At 41.7% G+C, this 21,313-nt stretch overlaps 1 protein-coding gene across 2 annotated transcripts in view; it reads right to left on the reverse strand.

Moving 5' to 3' along the window:
* The window catches only part of cpeb4b (cytoplasmic polyadenylation element binding protein 4b), a 28,650-nt gene extending 8,716 nt beyond the window's left edge, over positions 1–19,934 (reverse strand). For both annotated transcript variants that reach the window (XM_008302791.1, XM_008302790.1), the window contains exons 1-4: positions 19,496–19,934; positions 17,480–18,717; positions 6,094–6,184; positions 1,511–1,561 (exon numbers count right to left, since the gene is read on the reverse strand). In XM_008302791.1, coding sequence (XP_008301013.1) covers positions 1,511–1,561; positions 6,094–6,184; positions 17,480–18,670 — 1,333 coding nt within the window. In that variant the 5' untranslated portion in view covers positions 18,671–18,717; positions 19,496–19,934. The remainder of the gene's footprint in view (positions 1–1,510; positions 1,562–6,093; positions 6,185–17,479; positions 18,718–19,495) is intronic.
* Between the last annotated feature and the right edge of the window lie 1,379 nt (positions 19,935–21,313).

The following is a 21,313-nucleotide window of genomic DNA, read 5'->3' on the forward strand; positions in this document are numbered from 1 at the left end:
GAGAGAGAGAGAGAGAGAGAGAGAGAGAGAGAGAGAGAGAGAGCTGGTGTGCAACCTCTATCCTCTGCCTATCCGCTGGCACCATCTGTCTCAGGGCTTGATGACAGCTCCTGACCATGTGATCGCACCATGTGACCCGGCAATCTTTTGAAGAAACGACTGGCCTCTCCCGTTTTACGCCCTGGCCCAAGACCAGGAGGCGAAGAGCAACAACACCACAATTACACAATGATTAAGGAAATGACATTGAGCAAGGGCAAGCAGAGGTAGCTGAATATTAAAACTGCTGCTGCAGAAACTTCAGCATAACGAGGGGATTTGCCGATTTTTGTTCAACCATCGGAGACGTTCAGAGGTGTGAATATGCAATTCAAGGCATTTCTTTTTTCTTTTTCTTTTGTTAATGGGGCCGTATGCGGAAACTCAAGCCGGAGTCAAAGAATCAACAATGAGGAATTAACACAGGCGACAAGGAGCATATTTAAAAGCAAAATCAAATTAAAAAACATAAAAGAGTCACAGTTTGCATCAAAAGTTCTAAAATTAGGAGCATCACAGCAGCTCTAAAGCACATATCTACAATCAGCTTCTCTATCTATCAAATCATTTATTATATCTATTAAACCATTTAATCAAACCAAAGGTCATTTTTTCTATCTCTTTCCATCCCTTCAGTCAATCCAATTATTAAATGGGTAAAAAACTACTACTTCCCCTCTCTCTTTTTCTAATCATCATCTTTCAGTCCCCGCTTCGGTAATCTATTAGTTTAAGGGACAATGCAATATAAACAGTCGAAATGAAAGGAGGCAGACGTTACAAAACTAGGTGAAAGGTCACAGGCGAAAACGCTTGTTAGTTAAAACGACTTTGAAGCTGCAAGTGTGGAAATTTACAAAGCAAAAAGGGAAACAAAGGACAGACACAAAACTCCGTGCTTGGATCCAATCCCAGGCGAGCGAGGGAACAGGAGGCTCCACAGTCACCAGACACAAACACTCGGGGTTATCTCACACCGTCCAACTAGCTCCACCTGCCATACTTAGTGTCACCTACATGGAGTCAACAGAGCTTTGAGTTTAAAAAAAAGAAGAAGAAGAACGTCACTATAATTGGGTGAATCATTCTTTTTCTTCCTTTTATTCATATTAGTTGTTGGCATCACTAATAGAAAGACTGACATGATTCTCCTGAGGGAGGTACGTTCTTAGTACAGAAACTAAAAATGATCCAGTGTGGGTTTTTCTTTTTTTTTTTAGCCTCCCAGGTGGGTGCATATTTTCAGATAAATGAGCGATTTCAAATGATAAAAACACTGTCTTCTTATGAAGTGAATGACAGCTTGATATTTAATCACATTATGTTTTAAGGAACACCTGGTCAATTTTAAATGAATTTGGCAAAATAATTATCTATTGAATTTAAGACACAAATTCTACATGATGATTGTAATCCGCAGTTTGTGGTGTTAGTAGACCTTTGAGGACTATGTGTAGGTTACCATACGTACCATTGAGAGGAAGAGGGTTGTCCCCTCCTGGGTGGGGAAACCCCAGTCGACCTACACAGGAAGACACAGAACAGAAATATGTATTACATATAATATAACATGAGCAGAAGTTGTAATGTTCCTCTGACTGTACATCAGTCTCACTGTAAGGCAAATCGTTTGTGCTGATTCATTATTCTAAACAAAAAGAACCTAACGCATTGGGTATTACAGTTCTGATCATCGCATAGCCTTCATAATACGACAACCCCATTAGACAAACAATATGAAGCAAGCTAGCGCCACTAATACCATTAATTAGCTATTTCTAACTTGGCAAAAGCCAAGCGACCATGATAATGCTCTTGATTATTTCAACATATGCAGAGATTACCTTGCTCTGTTTGAAGTATTCTGCACACAGCATAGGGCCATAGTAAAAGGCTGTGTTCAAACTAATTCAAACTGTTCATACAGACCAGGCTTTGGCTGTAAGAGCTATGAACACACCAAGTGCTTCCACATCAATCTCATTAGATACTACATCTGTGGGACATCTCGTTTTCTCTCTCATCGACCTCCATTCCTCTATCTGAACTTCTTCTTTTTCTCTGAGCCTCATATCATACAGTCTACATCGAGCCATTTGTCAGCAGGCCCATCGTGCGCACACAAACACACCCGCACCCACACAAATACATGTTATGATGCCAAACAGGCTTCAAAGTTATGCAAGGCCCGCTTGCTGCAGAGGGATAATGAGATGAAAGAGCTCAAATAGTACGACCATTGTTGTATGGGTACGGACCGCCCTGTGATTGGTGCATTCCGATGGAAATCCGCTGGTCCCTCCCCCATTCCTCGCCCTATTGAGCCCCACACAATATTACTGGCATCAAAATATAACTTCAGTCTGTTAGCCAAACGTTCCGTTTAATCAAAATAAAATCACATGTGCCAACATAAATCAGCTCAAACGGACAAGCGCATATCTTCGACTCTATACTGCGGAATGCACCAATTTAGCTCCCTCTGTAATTTAGCTCCGCAATATACGCGCTTGATAGTTGCACCACCCAAAATCAAAGTCCATCTGAGCACAACCTGCCATATCGAATTTTAAAACCCTCTAATAATCATAGGCAAGCGAGTGTGCAGGCATGCAAGTACACACACATCCCTGTGCGAATGCAGAGTTGTGTGTGCCCGCTCTGTGAACCTTATTTGCATGCTGCCGGCTGCGTACAGTAACAGTTAAAGCACATGCATGCACAAACACACACACAACACAGTGGCGTGTGTGTGTGTGTTTGTGTGTATGATGGCTGAACACAGGGATCCTTTCTGTCAGTCAGGACAATGCTGGAAGCGATTCAAAGCCACTTCTACTGTAGACATTTTGTCTCGCCTGTTCCCTTGCTTCATTGCTCTCACTTTGTTCAATATGTTCAGCTGGAATGAGAAATCGGTTCTCTGCTTATGTGTATCTAAATGTCCTTGTGTACGCATGGCGTCTGTGTTTATTACATCTGTGTGCGCATGCATGTATTTGTGTGACAGAGAGCAGAAGAGAACAAGAGCTGGCCTGGAGAAGAGTCAGCGCTCAAACGAAATGTGCTGTAATTATGTTTTGTTTTTTTGTCTTTTTACTTTGCCGTGAGGAGAAAAGGGAAAAAAAAACTCACTTAAGTCACTGCTACACTTGGCACAGCATTGTACAAGTCTGGACCACAATTATGAAAACAACGAATAAATAGTGTAATATTTTATAGTAGGCCAAGTGCTACGAGGTAAAATTAAAAAAAAAAAAAAAAAAGATAAGTACTATGGGATATGTTGTAATGCATCTGGCGAAAGCAGTAAAGAATGGGCTCCTCTATAAGAACAAACGTGAAAAGGACGACTGAGGAGCTAGAAGATTAATTTGCTGCATCACAGAAATAAACCGCCAGGGAAATATTTCCTCAACAAATATGACTGCTGTAGCACAAGTGGACCGAGCATTTACATTCAACTATTACAGGAAAATGCAGTCAAAATTACCTCAGTTATAAGTAATTTCATCATATTTTCAAAACCCAGTGTGGTTTGATTTCTAATGAAGCAGAAGCTTAGGGTTTCAATTTAGAAGTAAATTTGCTTTGTCTTCCAGTGCCAGGCTCTTGGATCTAACAGTCCTAGGAATCTGTGCCAGCATGGCTGGAGCTAAGATACCAAGACATGGCTAATGAGGTAGCCTTCCACTCTTCCTTTCCTAATATCGAGGGAAGATTTACTAAGGTTTGACAGCAGAACATTAGATCACAGCTGGATGTGGCTGAGCCCAGTGGGTCTGGGGCTGAAATACGTAGAAGGTGACAGTGAAGTGTCTTGAGCTCAGAGTTTTCACTTGTCTCGCTATTTTGGTAGTGAAACTGGAATGTGTTTTACGTGGTGGTGCTCTTTATAGAACATAAAGCTCTGTTTGAAATCAGAATGATCAAATGGGTAATCAATTGCTTTTTAGGTCTGTGACATAGAGACAAAGAGTGTTGTCGGTGCCATGTTTGAGTTTCATTTTCAGCATTAAAACTGTTGACATTAACATCTAAATGTTCAAAACAAAGTCTTTCTCTTGCCATTAGACAAACGAGAGGACTAGACAAGAAAAAGATTGTCTCACTTCAGTTTTCAGACCTTTTAGACTGAGGTTAGTTCATACAGAGAGTCAAGCTGATCAGTTTATTTTGCTCAGCTCATTCGATTGTTACATCCTTTTTAAAAAAACAAAACAAAAACAGCATGTAGTTATTTTTTCTGTGATTAAACCTTGGCGTCTATTACAAATTACAACTAGTCTGTACTCAGTCCAACCCCAGTGCCACACCCAAATCCTTTAAACTCCAGTAAATCCTTGAGAAACCAAAAGGTGTTTCTTCTTAAACAACGGTCATTACCAGAACTACTCCCATCAGCTCCTCCCTCTTGGCCAATATCTAGTCGTGGCCACAGTGTTTTCTGTTAGCTAAGCACTCTCTGTCTGTAATCACGAAAGTTACACCCTTTAAAAGAATAAACAACAGCGTTTAACTGCTGTGTTTAATACCCAATTTACCATTACCATTTAGCTAATACCAAATACTGGTTATTCTCTGTTAATCGATAACCAAGATCAGTAAGCCAGTTGCCAAGGGTTAGTTTCCCTTTTAAGCTAACTACAGGAATGAACACCTACTTTGTAAGGTATGAAATACAGGATATGTGTGTAAAAAAATACACATAGTAATCATCATATTCAAATTTTGTGGGGAGCTTGAAAAACAAGTAACACAAAACCCACTTCTATCCTTTGACCTATAATGCATTCATTGCAATCTGAGAAAGATGTTTCTCTTCATGCTTTTTAACAGCAATAAGTAGGAAAATGTGTTAATTCTGGTAAATGGACGACCCACTGCAGGTAACAGCAATGTGCATTTGCATCCATCACAACTGTGTCCAACTTTTTTGGACAGAAATAATTGTGCATGATTGTGCTGAGAGGCCTGTTACCATCCTTCAAAGGGGGAGTCTCTGCAGCAGTGATCATTAGAAACTAATGATGGCCAACAACTTCAGTTCAGATCAGTGGGAGTCCTTCCATCTCTCTCCCAAATCCCCTCTTAAACACAAAGCCAAAGCCTCCATCATTCTCTCTGCTTCTCCTTCTCAAAATGCATGAGAAAGGAAAAAAAAAAAAACAGATCACACTGAAATGAATTTGTTCACAATTAAGAAATCCTTTTTTTTTTTTGCTGTTGTTCTTTTCTTTAGTATCATTATTACTCAAAGTGGGAAGGAGAGAGAGGGGGAAGAGAGAGATTGAGGTGTGAGCTAATTGCTACACAGACTGACCTCTTTTATTAATGTTGATAATCACACCAAAAGAGGATCTGTCTGATCTGTGGAGGAAGTGAAACTTCTTTGCTAAAAACTGAGGTGTTAACTCGTGAACAAGCGCATACGTGCGTTTATGAGCGTTTATCGGCTTTACCTTCGAAAAGACCTATAAATTGCAATCATGGAACAGGACAATTGGTGCTGTTTTAAAGACAAAGTGTGCTTACACAGTTACAATACTGTTTGGTTTTGTTATTTGCTTTTTATTGCACATGGTATGAAGCTAATTGACAAATAAAAACTAGTTACTGCAATATCTTGGAAAGTATTGTCTTCTTTTACCACAGTACTGGATATGATGTTGTAACTTTGCTGTTAAAGATCATTTGTAAAGTCTTTATTACCATTTTTGTGCTTTCAATTTATATTTTGAAACTAACTAAGTAAGGTGAGCCATTAATTTGATCATATTGTAGGGAAATGTATTATGTCTTGAATTACGCTAAAAATACACTGTAGGCTAAATCTGAAATACACCCTCATCTCCCAGTTAGTTTCTACACTGAACTACATATTGCGTGTGGATCATCAGCAGATGAAGTGAATCACTTTCTTGTCAATGTCATGTCATGATGTTAGATCCTATGCACCACAGCTCTGCTGTCATCACAATAGAAAATGAAAAGGTAGCATTGCCACTTGTCTGCTTAGTGTTTCATGTTCTGGATTGACAGCTGGCATCTCACCTTTCAGAGTGTCCTGCTCAGCCCTCATGATGTCAATCAGGGAGCTCTCCAGAGTATTCATGTTGAAGCTGTCAAATGACCTGGTACGTTCCTAAAAAGAGAAAAGAAAAAGAAAAAAAAGAGAAACAGTGTTTACTTTTCTTTACCTGCTTTAAAGTCATGCAGCTCACACAACCTTTTTTTAAAATTGTGCCAGCCGGTCTTGACAGGTACACTGAAGCAATTCGACTTTTAAAGTAACACTGACTTAATTAACTCAAGCTGACCGAAGAGTACAACTACACAGGAGGAGACAAGTTCACACAAGTAAATGTACCGTTTTGCAGTTCTGAGCACTTCACACATAGCTTTAACACTTGTGACAAAGGTTGTTAAAAAAAAAAAAAAAAAAGACATAATGGATCGTTTCCTTTGTACAAATGCATATTTCTTTCTGCCTTGCTTTGATGCATGTAATAACAAACTCGTGCTAGTGTTTAAATGTATGACAACCTTTTAATTAACCCTATTCAGGACTTCCATGTTGCCATTCGTAGAAGGTCTTTTGGGGTCTGCTGGATCCCAAGAAAGAATATGTGCAAAATATTTGTTGGTATTCATTACAGACTTTTATACTATGTTTAATACATTTTCTGATAAGTTGATATAATTTTGGTTTCAAATGCAAGACAAATGTCCCTCGTTTTATATTAAAAAAATCTTCAAAAAAATAAAAAAAACAATACCTGTCACCTAAACCAAATGGCCTGTGGTCCAAAAGACCCCAAAAGTCCTGAATAGGGTTAAAGATTCTGACATTTTGGCATTGGCCTAAGTGATGGAAAGGACAAAAACAGTAAGGAGGGGGCCCAAAATGACACATAAATGGCACTGGATCCTAACCTAAATCACTAATATTTTCTACTAAGTAAGAACTGAGATTGTAAAAAAAAGCAAACAAAAAAGTTACAAAGATTTTCTTTAGGCCCAGAGATGTTTTATTCGGCATGAACTATGTAGGGTTCTGACCAGTTATTTACAACCATTACACTGGAGCTCAAAAGTCCCTCAGAAACATCCCTATGACACAAGCGTGTGAACCACTTAGAGAAGCATGTTACAAACAAAAACGCTTTATCTACAACAGAGAATTTTCTTTAATTGATAAATGCTTTCTTTCTTTTGTAGAGCAAATCTAGTTTTCGCTTTTAGCATTTAATTTCTCTTTATCATTGTTGTGGTGAAATGCCCTAATAAGTTTTTTATTGCACATTTTTGTGTGCTTTCACTGCTGTGTTACTTTCAAAGCTTGCAAAATAACAAAGCAAAAAAACACATCCATTCCATGAGGCAGCATAATGAAAGTCAACAGTAAAAACAAGCAGTAGAATCCAGCAGGAGCCAAGAGAATTCCTGGGCGACAGCTTTGCCACCTAAAACAAGGGCATCCTTGGCATACCAGCCATACTGGATATGTTCGTATGCCCACACAAACACGTGTAAACACACACACGCACACCCATAAAATGTGGATACACAAAATATGCTCACACACCAAAAACATGTTCCCATACACAAACACACACACACACACATACTCTCAGTGTCGCGCTGATAAGGTTTCTGTCTTGACTCCACCTCAGCCAGACAAAATATGCAGCCTGTGACAACAACTTGTTAACAAACTGATCAAGTCTTCTGGTTTCCCTACAATCCAAAGAAATAACAATGCTGCTGAAGAACAATACACAAAATTCATATCCCTACTGTTTACATGCTTAATTGGTTCTAAATGTCTCATGTCTCCACAAAATCACGCGCTTAAGTGTCTCATTCCTTCCTTCCTTCCTTCCACCTCTTCCCCATTTTTCCAGTCATTCTCCAATGCATGCCACCTTAAAAGCAGAAATACCTTTAAAAAAAAAAAGTTTCATATTCCTCATCCATGCGTCAGATCTCTCACACTGCACAGAGCCAGTAATGACTCTTCTGGCTACAAGCAGTTGTTCAGTAAGCCGTACCTTATGACTAAAATGTTTAGTCATGTTTATTTTCTCTTAACTGTCTGGTCACGACTGAAATAAACTTTTTTTTCCTACTTTCTGCATCACATCTATTATATCGACCATTTGATGATCTCCAATTCTTCTATGAAGGAGCAATATGACGAAACACTTCAGGAGCATCAGTTGTGCAAACCATTGCTTAACCATTTGCAGGGGGACTCGCAACACAAGCCAGGCATTAGCATTTTATGTAAATAGGGTGAAATGTACATGTGGAAATTTGTTGACACACAAGAAATGTAACACCAGACTAATAAAATTTGAGCCTGGAGGGAGGAGGGGCAGCTTGACTACAAAGATATATGCTTCTGAAATGTCACAGTCAGAAAACATTTTTAAGGATGGAAAAAAAATAAAAATAAAAATCAGCTTTGAAATGATTGAAATTGACAAGATACTCGACAGACCGCACTTACAAACCTCACAGACCTTGCAGTGTTTAACAAAAAAGCATTACTCTGCAACAACATCACCTATTCTTATCTACACTTAATGTGGAGCACAGTTTAGAAGAAATATGGGCGTTTGCAATGTTTTCAAGTTTAAAAATTAGAAGCAAGTGCTAGGGCTGGCAAAGCAAGCAGTGCATTCATCCATTCAGGTGTGGCAAGAGTTTATGTGAAGGTCTGGCTGAAAAGGAGACCAGTCATAAATCTGTTCCACGGAATACTTCAATTTTGTCTCAAGAACATAAAAAGTGAAAAGACAAAAAAAAGTGGGTTAAAACAACCTTTTGCTTAAGCCCATAACTGACTTTAAAAAAAAAATTAAAAATCTACAATCAGCACACAGAAATACAGTTTTAAATGTGCAGCTTTCGGTCAAATTCACCTTTCCAGAAAACTCTTTTTAAAAAAAACAAAAAAAACCACCTTGGCAAGGTCGTCAACACTCTGATGAGCTCTGCCCTCAGTTTGACTGATAATGGACAGGCCTTTCACAACAAGGATTGCTCAACATGTCAGTCAACCTACAAGTAACCAGTCCTGTAAGTCATTCTTTTCACTCACTACTTTGTCTTTTCAACAAATGCATTTATGCCTAAGCTCTCCAGTGTTTATCCAGTAACCAGGTCAAACCCTCCCAACAAATTGTAGCCCATGTTAGGAAAAAAAAAAAGCCCTGAAAGCAAAACCACCCTGGGAAGGAACGGCTCAGAGCATACTATGTTACCCTGAACTCCTCAGGGGTCAAATGCTAAAGGGTTCAGAAAAACAGACCTACGTCTGTGAACCATATGACCAAGGGTCAGCCAAGCAAGCAACTCACTTTTCCATCTACTTTCTGGTCTCCACTGTGGCTCCTAGAATTCAATAGCTGCTTTTACTATCTGATCAGGCAATGAGCGTGGTTGGATGTCTGGCATGCTGGCTGGTAAGACAGCCAAACTTCCCAGCTGTAGCCAAAATTTGACCAGCATTTGGGCTGGTGTAGATTTCCCACACTGAGGGGAAAAAAAAAACTACTAAAACAGAAATGACATGGTAGAAGAACACACCCAGTGCACACTCTCTCCCTCAAAACAAATATCAACACAGGGATATAGGCCAGACTATGTCTACTATTTTCTCATATCCGCTTCAGAATCATATGTGGACTTAGGCTATCGCTTCAGGTCAAATAAACCAAACATTCAAAGACAAGGGAAGCAGGCACACGTGAAGGACAGATTACTGCAGGAAGTATACCTCACTGATCAGTCAGTATATGCTAGCACAATGATAGGAAGCGTTGTGATACCGGTGAATGTACCGTCTACCTCGGGTGGTGTGGTATCATGGGGTAATTCTATTAGATACTGTTTCTGGATAATAGGAATTCATTTTGTGGCTGAGATGGACTCAGTATGGTGGAGTTGAGGCCTGGCTGGTGTTCTGCAGTTGCTAAGCATTAGCCTGGAGAGGTGCAGACGGTGATTAATCATGAGATTTGTGCATCCTTCTCTCTCAACAACTGGCCAGCTGACCAGCAAAGTGCTTATCCCTGACAGATTGCAGGGCGTGCACAGACACACACACATGTACACATTAGCCACAAGCAAGACACGCACAATTTATAGTGCAGTCCATGTCATGTGTATCTATGAAGGCTTGCCCACACTAACCCAAGGCCATAGGTATAAATATAAAACACATGGCAGTACAAACTGTGTTATTTGCAGGTAACAGGGAAATGTAGCCCAGGGTGCCGAGGTGAGCCAAAAAATATGTAACCATGAACCAAGCTAGTACAAGCACCTACAAAGTGAGACAAATCCATTTTTTTACAGTGACTCTCACACGATGAGTTGATTTGTATTGTTAATTGTCCGCAGGAAGGCAAAGCGTCTCCACCAGGCCCTGTTGCCATTTGTGAATGTTCGACCCTGAATTAACGAATGCGTACTGAGCCGATCTAAATGTACCACGATTACGCAAGTAGTGAATGAATCATCAAATCTGAAATCATCACTTTAAAAAGGGTAGTGCGTCCTCTGAGAGTGTGAATATCTTTGACTGTGCACGCAGTCTTAGACAGCAGAAGATGCAAAAATAAAATAAAATAATGGAATAATTCAGAATTGGGGTTGTGGCAGGTAGAGAATTGCACTGATGAGATCCAACCATTAGCTTTTGGTTCATTTATTGATATTTTGTAAATTAGACATCTTAGTCAATATAAAATACAACATTTTGTCAGTGTAAATCCATTCCTCCCGTGAAGATGTGCACCATGTCTTCTCACATAATGAGCTCACTTGAAAGACCTGGTAAAATAGTACTGTGAGCTTTTGGGACCAGGTATGCACAATACGCTACAAAAAAAAACATTTTTTAAGCAAGACAATCACCTTGAGTGAGCACACAGAACTTAGAAAATGCAAATTGTACACTGAAAAAAACTTGAGCTTAAATAATTAACCCATTAATCAGTTAGTTGGTCAATAAAAATGTAATCAACAACTATGCTGATGATCTGCTTTGTTCAACTTTTGGTCCAACCAAACAAGGCATTCCTGACATCACCTTAGGGTCTAGGAAGCTGTGATGGGTAGTTTTTACTCTTCTCTGATGTTTTATAGACCAAACAAGTCATCTTGTAATTAAGCAAATGACTGCCAAATCAATGGATTATGAAAATAATCATTAGTAGCAGCCTGAAGAAATACTAACTATGGATGGTGTGGATGAGCCTGCCAGGCGGTGCATAACCTGTCAGAATTTTACCTAACACTTTAGGTAATTTACTTAAATGCAAACTGTGGCCCTTTGATGCACGCAGCACACATTCATTGCGTCACACCGACTGAAAAGTTTGTCAAGGTACAGTAGCAGGGTTGTGCCGATCCAGGTAGTGGTGCTATATTAAAGTAAGTGCTTTTGTGAAGAGTCATGGCCACTAATGAGTAGTCTTACATAGAAAACAATGGATTTAGGAGTTACAAGTAGCATACATGGGTGCTGTTTTTCTAGTAACACTTCATTGTTCTGCCAAGAGAGAAGGCTATGATTAACCAGCATACCTTTGTTGCCTTAGTGCCATAAGAATTCAACTCAAACAAACGTCCAACGTATTTGATAAAACCAAGCTGGTGTTACCAGGGCTAGACCTAGCCACCACTGTGTCCCAGCTCGCTCATTTTTACATACGCTTAGTCATCGCCAACAGCCGTCACATATCAGCAACAGATGATGGTATTGGGCACCTGTACAACTCTATCCAAACATTCACAAAATATAAAATAAATAAGATAAAACAGCTTCTCCACTGTAAACAGGATTTAATCTAAGGCAGTACAAAAAAAAAGAGCAACCTCCAACAGATTTCGATGACATGTAGAGTAGCAAAGAATGATTAAATACAGCATGCTGTGGGTGATTAACTCCAACATTAATCATCCATGTCACCTGCCTGTTAATGAAAAATGGAAGGGTAGAGGAGTGGAGAAAGCATTATGGTAAAGGACATAGGGATTCTGTGGAATTTAAAAAACATTTTTTAGAATTTGGAGGTTGTTACCTCAAATTCAATGGTGGGAATGCTGAGCTTCAAATCACATCCCTGAGACAAAGAGAGAGAGAGAGAGAGAGAGGGAGAGGAAGCCCAAAGCAAAGAAGGCAAGATGTAAATGGCAATGAAGGAAAGGCGATGATGGAGAGCGGAAAAGCGAGTCGTGAGGCAAGGCGTTGTAAGAAGAGAAGAAAGGAGAGCAGGAAAGGGAAGCAGGTTGAGCTTTTGATGCTTGCGATTATCGTTCTTCCTGGTCAAGTATTTCAAAGACTTGCAATGACATTAAATGCCCCCAACTGTCAAAAACAACCAATTACTCAGTGTTAGCTGAATGGCTCAATAGTGTGTGTATGTGTGCATTTTGGGGTTTAACAGGAATGACAGAGGCAAGAGTTCCAGCAGCATTTGCACTGCTTAGGGATTAGACTGAACTGACTCCTTTATTGTATGCAATGAGCTAGGCTAAATACAATATGACACTTCCACATAAACTCTGCTTTGTCTTCTTCCTTTGTTAAGTCACAAGTGCTCAAGACATAGGCCCGGGACTAATTAGGGCTCATGCACACACAAGCATGTGCACGTACACACAAATGCTCTTTCTCCCCGTTTCAGAGCGTCTGTCAAGGGTGTGAGAAGGGCACAATGAGGTTGTATGAGCAGCGGAGTTATGTGCTTGCCAGTGCAGCTCAGGCCGCTCATTAGTTTAAAAAAAAAAAAACATTTCTCCCATTTAGCACCATTGTCGCAGGGCGCAGAGGTAATGGCTTCTACAGCCTAATGACTGACAGTGTTTGTTTGTAGATGCTCAAGAATTTGCATGCTCGTGTCATTGCTACCTGAAATGACTAAGGCAGTCAGTCGCAATGTGATCCTGTTCTCACTGTAGACGTCTCTTGCCAAATACAGGCAAATGGGTAGATGAATAGAGGTTTCACTGCTCTATAAACTGGTGAATGAAAACAATGAAACATATAATCTAGTTGGAGAGCGCTACTTTAGAATGATGATATCGCTTCCGGGGCTACAGTAGTTTATGTTGGTATCCTCTTAGCATCGGACATGGAGAAATTAAATGCCAAACTTCTATAGAAATGCTCAAAAGTACAGTTAGAGCACTACAGCACTGTACATCAGGCCGAACACCTAATATGACCACTGCCTTCAACTATTACAGGGTAATACTGTCCCCACTTTTGTTCTCACTATTCACGTGATAATAACTCAGAATTTGTAAGGTCTGATTCTAAAAATAAAACTGCGTCTAATGGGTTGGTTTTCTTCGGTGAAAACTGTAAGCAAAGCCACGCTCTACAAGAACCATTTTCTGAACACATTGAACTGAAGAGGCAGTTTAATAATGTACCTTCAGATAACAGCACCATAAAACACTGCAGCATTTCTAAGCTACAAAAACAGTGAGGAGGAAACCGTAACCAGCAGTTACCCAGGTGGCTTACTGAGACAATATCCTGTCCTGGCTTACTCTCCTTCAGGCCCTGCAGGGCTTGACCTGGTCACAGGCCAAACTTACCAATCCGAATCAGCCCAGTACACCTGACACAGCGGCAGGCCTCTGACCTTGAAATTCACTGGTGAGGCATTAGAAAACAAAGAAAGAAAGAATACCAAGAGAGAAGGGGGGGGGTTAAAAAAAATGAAGGCTTTCCTGACATTTACAAAGTACAAATTTCTGGTCAAAGGCTATTTACTAGCTGAACTGTGCATTAGCAGCTAGCAGCAGTGCGCCTGGACAGGAGCCCATCCCAAATACTAAAGCTGCTCTAATACAGCAGTGGCCCTCCCTGCTGCAGCAACAGCCCCGGTACTGGAACATCTTGTCCCTCTGTGTGGCATGGTGCTGTACACCACTTTGGATAAAATATCTGCCAAATGGCATTGCTGCTCTAAAGCTGCATCTTCACATTTGCTTATATGGACGGAGTTGCATCTCACAGCCGGAGACAATAATAAAATAATGCCAAACTCTCAGAAAGAGGGCAGAGCGAGGGATCTTGGCTTCAGCAGGTAGCCGTTGGCACATAGCATCTTAGTGCTAATGTTACAAAAGTGTCGTCTTAAAGGGGTCCACTGTCTGCTTTGTCTGTAGAGGTCTACGCTGCAATTACATCTAATCAAAGAGACGTACAAAGAAGCAGACAGTGTGATGTTGATTGTAGAAAAGCAGAACAATGAGAATTTAAAAAAGCAAAAGCCACTGATCCTTCATCTGTCATGGCAGTGCTAAAATGGAAACTATGCGAGGCTGTCGGAGGAGGCTTGCAGTGTGACAACAGTTCCTCATGGGGTCTGTTTGGTTCAGAGTTACACGAACTGCAGCATTTCATTTACTAAACATAGGAGTGTGTTGTGTAAGGCAACATGCGTGATCAGTCATCTGAACAGTGCGTGATCCCAACAACCGCTGACAAGCTCCATTTTGGGTACAATTTTAAAAAAGCAAAACAAAGCTATTTGTCGAGTAATTCTTCTGCCATGGCGACAAAAATTGGAAGTGAATGAAAAGGAAATGGCCTGAGCCAACTGGTCTGACAGATGTGGCAATTTTCATGTCACATCTAAATACAAGCGCGGACACTCAAAGTCAAACACAACACTGACATATATTTAAGGCTGAACTATACAGAGAAGGCATCTGACAAATAAACTTGGCACTTCGTTGCCTGTGCAATAATTTAACGGTGGTTTGTACAGTGACAGTTTCAGCACTGCGACATGAACCATATGCTCACACCAAACTGACACATTTTCAAACTCAGTGTCGGTGGTGAAACAATACCATAAGCTTATAGTTAACATAAAACCGCATGATGTATGGTTCGGAATTTGACTAACTTAAAAGAAGATTCTTCTTTCACAAGGAGGCAACAACACCTTAGTTAGAACAAACCCTCCTTTTCAAAGCATATGAAGTGAATGCTTCCTCGCAGTTGCATTATTCAGTGCGAGGCAAACGACATTAATCCAGGCATCAGCGAAAGATGTGACTATCGGCAAAATGATGCAGATCCGCATTTGGCAGCACGAAGTGAGGCAAAAACAAATCTGCCTCAGTTGAAAATGTTCAACTTGAGCAAGCATTTGCAATTACGCCAAAGTGTACTGCTCCCTAAATGCATGGATACCGGAGCAGAGACGGAAGGTTCTGGAGAAAAAAAATGTGTAAAAAGTGGAGTTCTTGGTAAGCTTTGAAAAGATTCTTCCTGAGAAGCCACATGGAGAAACAGTTTTCAATCACGTCAAACAGATTCATCAAGTCAGGCAGTTTAAGGTTTAAATGTGAATTTACATCTTAGTTTTTTAACAACCAGTTTCATTTTTTTTCTTACACTCTAGACCTGTGTTGTCAGTTTCTTGTTATTTGCAAATGGGTTATACTTGCATAATCAGTGCCTCTGACTGCCTCACACACAGTAAGGCCATTCTATGCCCATCCTCCATCTGCCCTTGCAGTATCAAGGGGGTAAGAGGACAATGCTACTTTAGTTGATCTGATTCAACCACAAGGAAGAGCAACATACTGCAGCTACAGTAATGCTAGCTTTAGCTTAAATCTCACAGGGGGATGTGACAGAGAGGACTCTCAAAATGGATGCGGAATCACAATTCTGATTAAAAAGAAGTGACTAAAACAGCTAGGAGCTACTTAATAGCATTTTTTTTGTGTGGCCTCTATTCACTATTAATAAATAAGATGTGATTTTTGATTTACAAGGGCTGCTTATCAAGACTGATTTCACTGAAATACAATTCCAAAATAGTAATAAAAATGAGGCCATAATGTTTTGGAGCAGGTCAGACTTCAACCTGACCCCATAACTACATGACTACCGACTGCAATTATGAGCTATTTACAGTAATCATATATAGCTGCTGAGCAATACTTACTCATGTTTTGCGACTTATTCAGCAAAAAATACTTGAGACAAGACCAGACATGTCAAGACATGTCTGTACAATGTCTTTTCTGCCTAGCCTTTGAAGCAATGCAAGTCATTAATTGTTAATGGAGATAAGAAAATACCTGTAAAGGTCAAAGCACATGTTGCTTTAAAAATTTTAATTAGGTTATTTTGCTTTTTCAGAGAATTTTAGTCAATCGGTGAAGAACAGATCAGGCAAACCACACAGACAGCTGGAACAACAAAGTCAAGCAATCATACAGACAATTTAACATTTTCTATTTCATCCATGATGACATTAGGAATTTAGGGCAACCAAGTGCCTCCAACTGACCCCAAGTTAATCTGACAGAACGCTGTCCAAAGGTAAGAAGGCAAAGGACATGTGCAGTACTTTCATCAGGCCTAGCTCGGCCTACAGCGTCCTCCCTCTTCTTCTTCCCCCACCACTTCGTTGCAATGACCGACACAATCAATCATGACCCAGATCAATAAAATGAATTTATCTCCATGCTCCTTCTACCTTTTCCCATCACAGCTGGTTCCTACATGTGACAATACAATTGTTTGAGCCATCTTCGTTGAGTGTGGACCCGGATATCAAAATGACACTATGAATAGGGCAGTATTTTTAAAAATGGAGCTATGACATAGGTGATTAATAAAACAGTAATCCTGAAAAATCATTAGGCTCCATTTCGCTAAACTAAAATAGACTGACACCCTGTTATGTGGAAGTAGAAAAGAACAGAGCCTGGACCACAAATCTACAATATTACCTCTGATGTTTTGTTTATTTCTGACTTGAATAAAAAGAAATCCCATGGCAATGCGTTCTTATTCACCAGTGTATTTAGATTTCTCTTTATATCTTATTCTTTGCCAGCTTTGGTCGTCCATTCCCGTGATCGTTCATCAATCATTAAATCATTTCTAACCTCCCTCTCCTTTTACTGTTTCTCTCGTCTCATCTCTTCCCTTCCATCCGTGAGGCCTCCCCCACTCTCCATACCTCCTCTCCCCCCTCCAAACCCCCCCACCAGCTCATATACGTGGCACACACCACTGCAGTGACAGAGCCACATTAGTCATCATAAGGGACATACAGCTGTGGAAGTGCGGAGTCCAATGACAGATTTAACACGGTAACAAATGCATCGCGTAAATCCATGCACTTCCCCACCCCCCCGTTTCTAAAAATAGCAGCTATGCCACATACTGCAATAATATTAATAGCTAACATAAATGACACATCGATGTTTAATAATTCAGGTGACGAGCAGCAACCGCTGAAAAATTTTCACGCCCAACACACACAGTGCACATCCACACTTAGGTATACAAGCTCAGAAAAAAACAGTACAATGTGTAATGAAAAGACAGGGAATTACTGCTAAATCATTCAAGGAAACTATCACTGGCACTAACCTGAAAGGGGAAGATGTTATCACTGCGGCCGACTCCGTCATCCATCCAGGACTTGGGATTGAAGCCTGCGGGACTGTTCCGGGGATACTTCTGGGATGCCACATGGTTATTAGGAAAGGTCTTCTTCAGTGGAGAGATAGAGTTGATGGGGGTCATCCCACCGTTCAGCCCACGACGATAATCTCTGCCTTGAGATCCTCCCCAGCCGCCGCCACCACTACCATAGCCTCCTCCTGGACTCCAGGAGGTGGAGGAACCAGGGGAGGGAGAGGGGCTCTGGTAGCTGGCCGGACCCCAGGGGGACGGGGGCTTGTTCAGGCTGTTGGACAAATGCGGCAACTGGCTGAAAGCCGGATTCCTGTGTGGGAAGGGCGGTGGAGGGTGGGGAGAGGCCGGGGAACGCCGATGCTGCTGGTGTTGGCTGTGGGGATGCTGGAAGTGGGGATGTGGTGGTGGAGCCGGGTGGTGCTGGGACAAGGCCGCTGCTGGGCCAATCTGGGGGGAGAAGTTCCCACCAAACCCTGGACTGACATGGTGCGAGAAGTTCTGGAACAGCAGAGGCCCGTTGCTGGCAGAGGCCGGGTTGAAAAAGCTGACGTCCTCATTGATGATTGTTGACGGCGCAGGAGGGATGGCAGCCGACCAGTTGTTGAAGCCGGTAAGTGATGACGAAGTTGTACTGGACTGGACTGGACCAGTTCCCCCGAGGCCAGATGTCTCTTGGTAATCGAAGCCTGTCAGGACAGGTGACTCAAGACGAAGCTGCTTCTCCTTTCCGTTACTGCCTTCAGATGTGCCGTTCTCAGTCTTGGCCTCCTCTGACCGGGCTTTTTCCAGTTCTGAAATTATCCCACCACCACTTCCACCCTCCTGGTGACTCCCAGGAGACAACTGCTGCTGCTTTTCTTGCGTTTCTTGCATTTCCTGTTGCTGCTGTGCTTTGGGCTTCTCCGGGCCCCCCAGGATTTCGTCTTGCACGCTGTTGTGGGTGGCAGAGGCAGGGAAGAGCCAGGGAGAACCTCCTGTGGTGCCATTCCCTGCGGCTGTGGTGCTGTTTATGAAAGCAGCAGGGCTCTGCGACACATTTTGGTGGTGGTGTGGGGGCTGCAGATGCGGGTGGATTCGGACCGGGAATGCAGACTTGTTGCCAGTGTTGTTTTGAACTAGGACTCCGAACCCGTAATCCCCCATTTGTTTTCTCCCCCCACAAGCAAATGCTATCCCGTGATCGTTTGGTCCTATTGAAAGAAGAGCACACAGGATGGCATGCACTGAGTTAGCAGTCAGTTCCTCTCATTTCCCTATAGATCAAGGGATTTAGAAACAACTAGATGTGAAAAGATTCCTACACATCTAACAGTCACACAGTGCTGTCAGGAAAGAGCTAACCTTGCACTAAACCACCCACCCTTATTACTCTGCGCAGTTGAAAAGAAGCCAACCGGTTAACATTACATCTTTAGCTAATTATAACCCCGTGACGTTGCCAGCTTGTAAGTCTACAGCTGAGCTGCTGGCAGCCACCAGTAAGGCTAAGAAACACTGCTGTGTCGAGCACATATTCTCCATTTGTAGACGTTTTACGAAGGCAAGCCAACTGACAGACGATCATTACCCAAGATTAAACCTAAATGAGCACATATTAATAAAAACAGATAGCAAGAGACGTTGAAAGTATTAACAATAAATCCACACAACGTTCAGAAATAGAAACGCTCGACCTTGTTTGACAGCTGTCAGCATACTATAGAGAGCTCGACATCAAATTTCACTAGATATAAGTTAACTTTAACCGAAATGCGACTGGCAGATGGCGTCGCAAATTACTATCCGTCATTTCTTTCTCACACTTGAGACAACCGTCGACAGTGAAGCAGTTTAGATAAACAAGACGTTAGCCGGCCAGCTAACTTTTCCACCCGCTGCTAACGTTAGCCTAGCTAGCTATCAACCGTTAGCACGGATGCTAGCTAGCCGGACAGGCTGCACACAGGGCGAATAAAAATGGGTTTTCACCTTCTGATCACCACCTTCGACCTCGGCGATGTCTTTGTCGAGATCCTTCCCTCGGGCTGCGAGCGAGTTGATGTCCTTGAAACAATGAGTACGGCAGGCAAAAGCTTTCCAGAGGCGATTTAATAGCTGACTCGTACAGTGCAGTCGGTCAGCTTTTTTTTCTCTCTCTCTCTCCCTTCTCCTGACGTGTCCTGCCTGCTCAATGACACAGCTCTCTATCTGCTGCCTCTAATCTGCTCTCTATCATCAAACAGCTTTGTTAACGTGGCAATGTGTGCACTACGCTCGGCCGCGCTTTTTTTCTCTCACAAGCCTTATTCGATCGGTTTCATTGTTCGCTTGATTTCTTGTGTCCTTTTTTTTCCTTCCTTGCTAACTGTCTCTCCTACAGAGCCAGCCGATCCCTGTGTGTGCTTCTTTGGCTGCCCCTCTCTCCTGGAACCGACCGTGGCCGAATGACAGCGAGAGGATCAGCCGAGACACACTTCCGCTTCTGGCGCCTCCCTCCGCGCGGCGGCCACTCCTCCGCGGAGCCACACCTCGGTACGCGATTGGAGCCGGCGACCGGCAACCTCGCCCTATTTCTTCATCATTTAGCAGCCATGCACCAATAATACACCCATGTCATCCGTAAGTACTGCCCACTGAGGTCAGAAAAAGAAAAAAAAGGGAGAGAGAGAGAAAAAAAAGAAAAAGAAAAACCCTCCTCCCAGCACGGTCCTGTCCTTTCACGATGCAGCCGGTATCAGGTCGTGAGAAAAATGAGAAACCCAACCCCCCTCCTCTGAAGGATGGCAGAGCCTCAGTAAAAGAGCATCCTTGGCCCAGGCTTTTTGATCTCAGGCTTGTTTGTTGTAAATGTGAACAACAAAAAAACAAAACAAAACAATGGAACAGGAAGGGAAGGTGTCATTTCAGTAGCTGTTTTTGTTGTTTTGTTCTTCAAGATATCTCATTTTTCTCAGCTAACCCAATTTAAATCTCATCTTCTTTGCATTACCCTCACTGTTTACTGCACCATGCAGTTTCTTTTTTTTTCTATCCTCCTCTGTCAGGCTGTAAAGACTCTTTTCTGTGTGTCCTGATTTTGTTATGTATACGAAAAGAAAACATATGGCCCAGTGCTTTTAATATATCTAGTTGTAATTCCTCTATTTCATCTCCAAATTGTTGTTAATAATAGTTTCATCACACTATTACACTCATACTGTCTGTATAATCAGCAGTACTGAATGGTCCCGTATGCTACAAACCTATTTTATTGTGATTTACGGTTGTGATGCCCTTGGAAGTTGAAAGTAAAAGCTGCTGATACACGAAGATGTTTATTTCTGCTGTTCTTCAGTTCTCTCCATGACTAGATAGTCTTACAGCAGTACAAGATAGTACACATTTACTACCATATCAAGCCTCACACACCAAATGTTCTGCTGGTGGCTGCAAGAGTGAACACAAGAGTCTCCATGCACTCCCAGCATCTCAGGCACTGATGCTCCAATGGATTACCTTTATTATTTTTCCCAGCGATGTAAGAAAATCTTTAGTGTTCGTTAGTGGCCAGATCTGTTTGCTTTCATCCTGATCTCTGTGCTTCCATATCTACATGTTAATACAGCCCAATTCCTAATTAAGCTGCTTCCATTTATATATTTGTCACTTCAGACCCATTTCCAAGTCGCATCTCTGCACCGCTAAACTACTGATTTTATAACAACAGCATTTTCTGACAAGCTCCCCATAAAAGAAGAGTTAAAAACAACGGTGGTGCTGTAAATTTATGTGCAAAATTATCGCACAGAGAGAAAGTTAGAGGTGATA

Source organism: Stegastes partitus, unplaced genomic scaffold (assembly GCF_000690725.1).
Source record: "Stegastes partitus isolate 25-593 unplaced genomic scaffold, Stegastes_partitus-1.0.2 Scaffold1880, whole genome shotgun sequence".
Classification (NCBI taxonomy): domain Eukaryota; kingdom Metazoa; phylum Chordata; class Actinopteri; family Pomacentridae; genus Stegastes; species Stegastes partitus.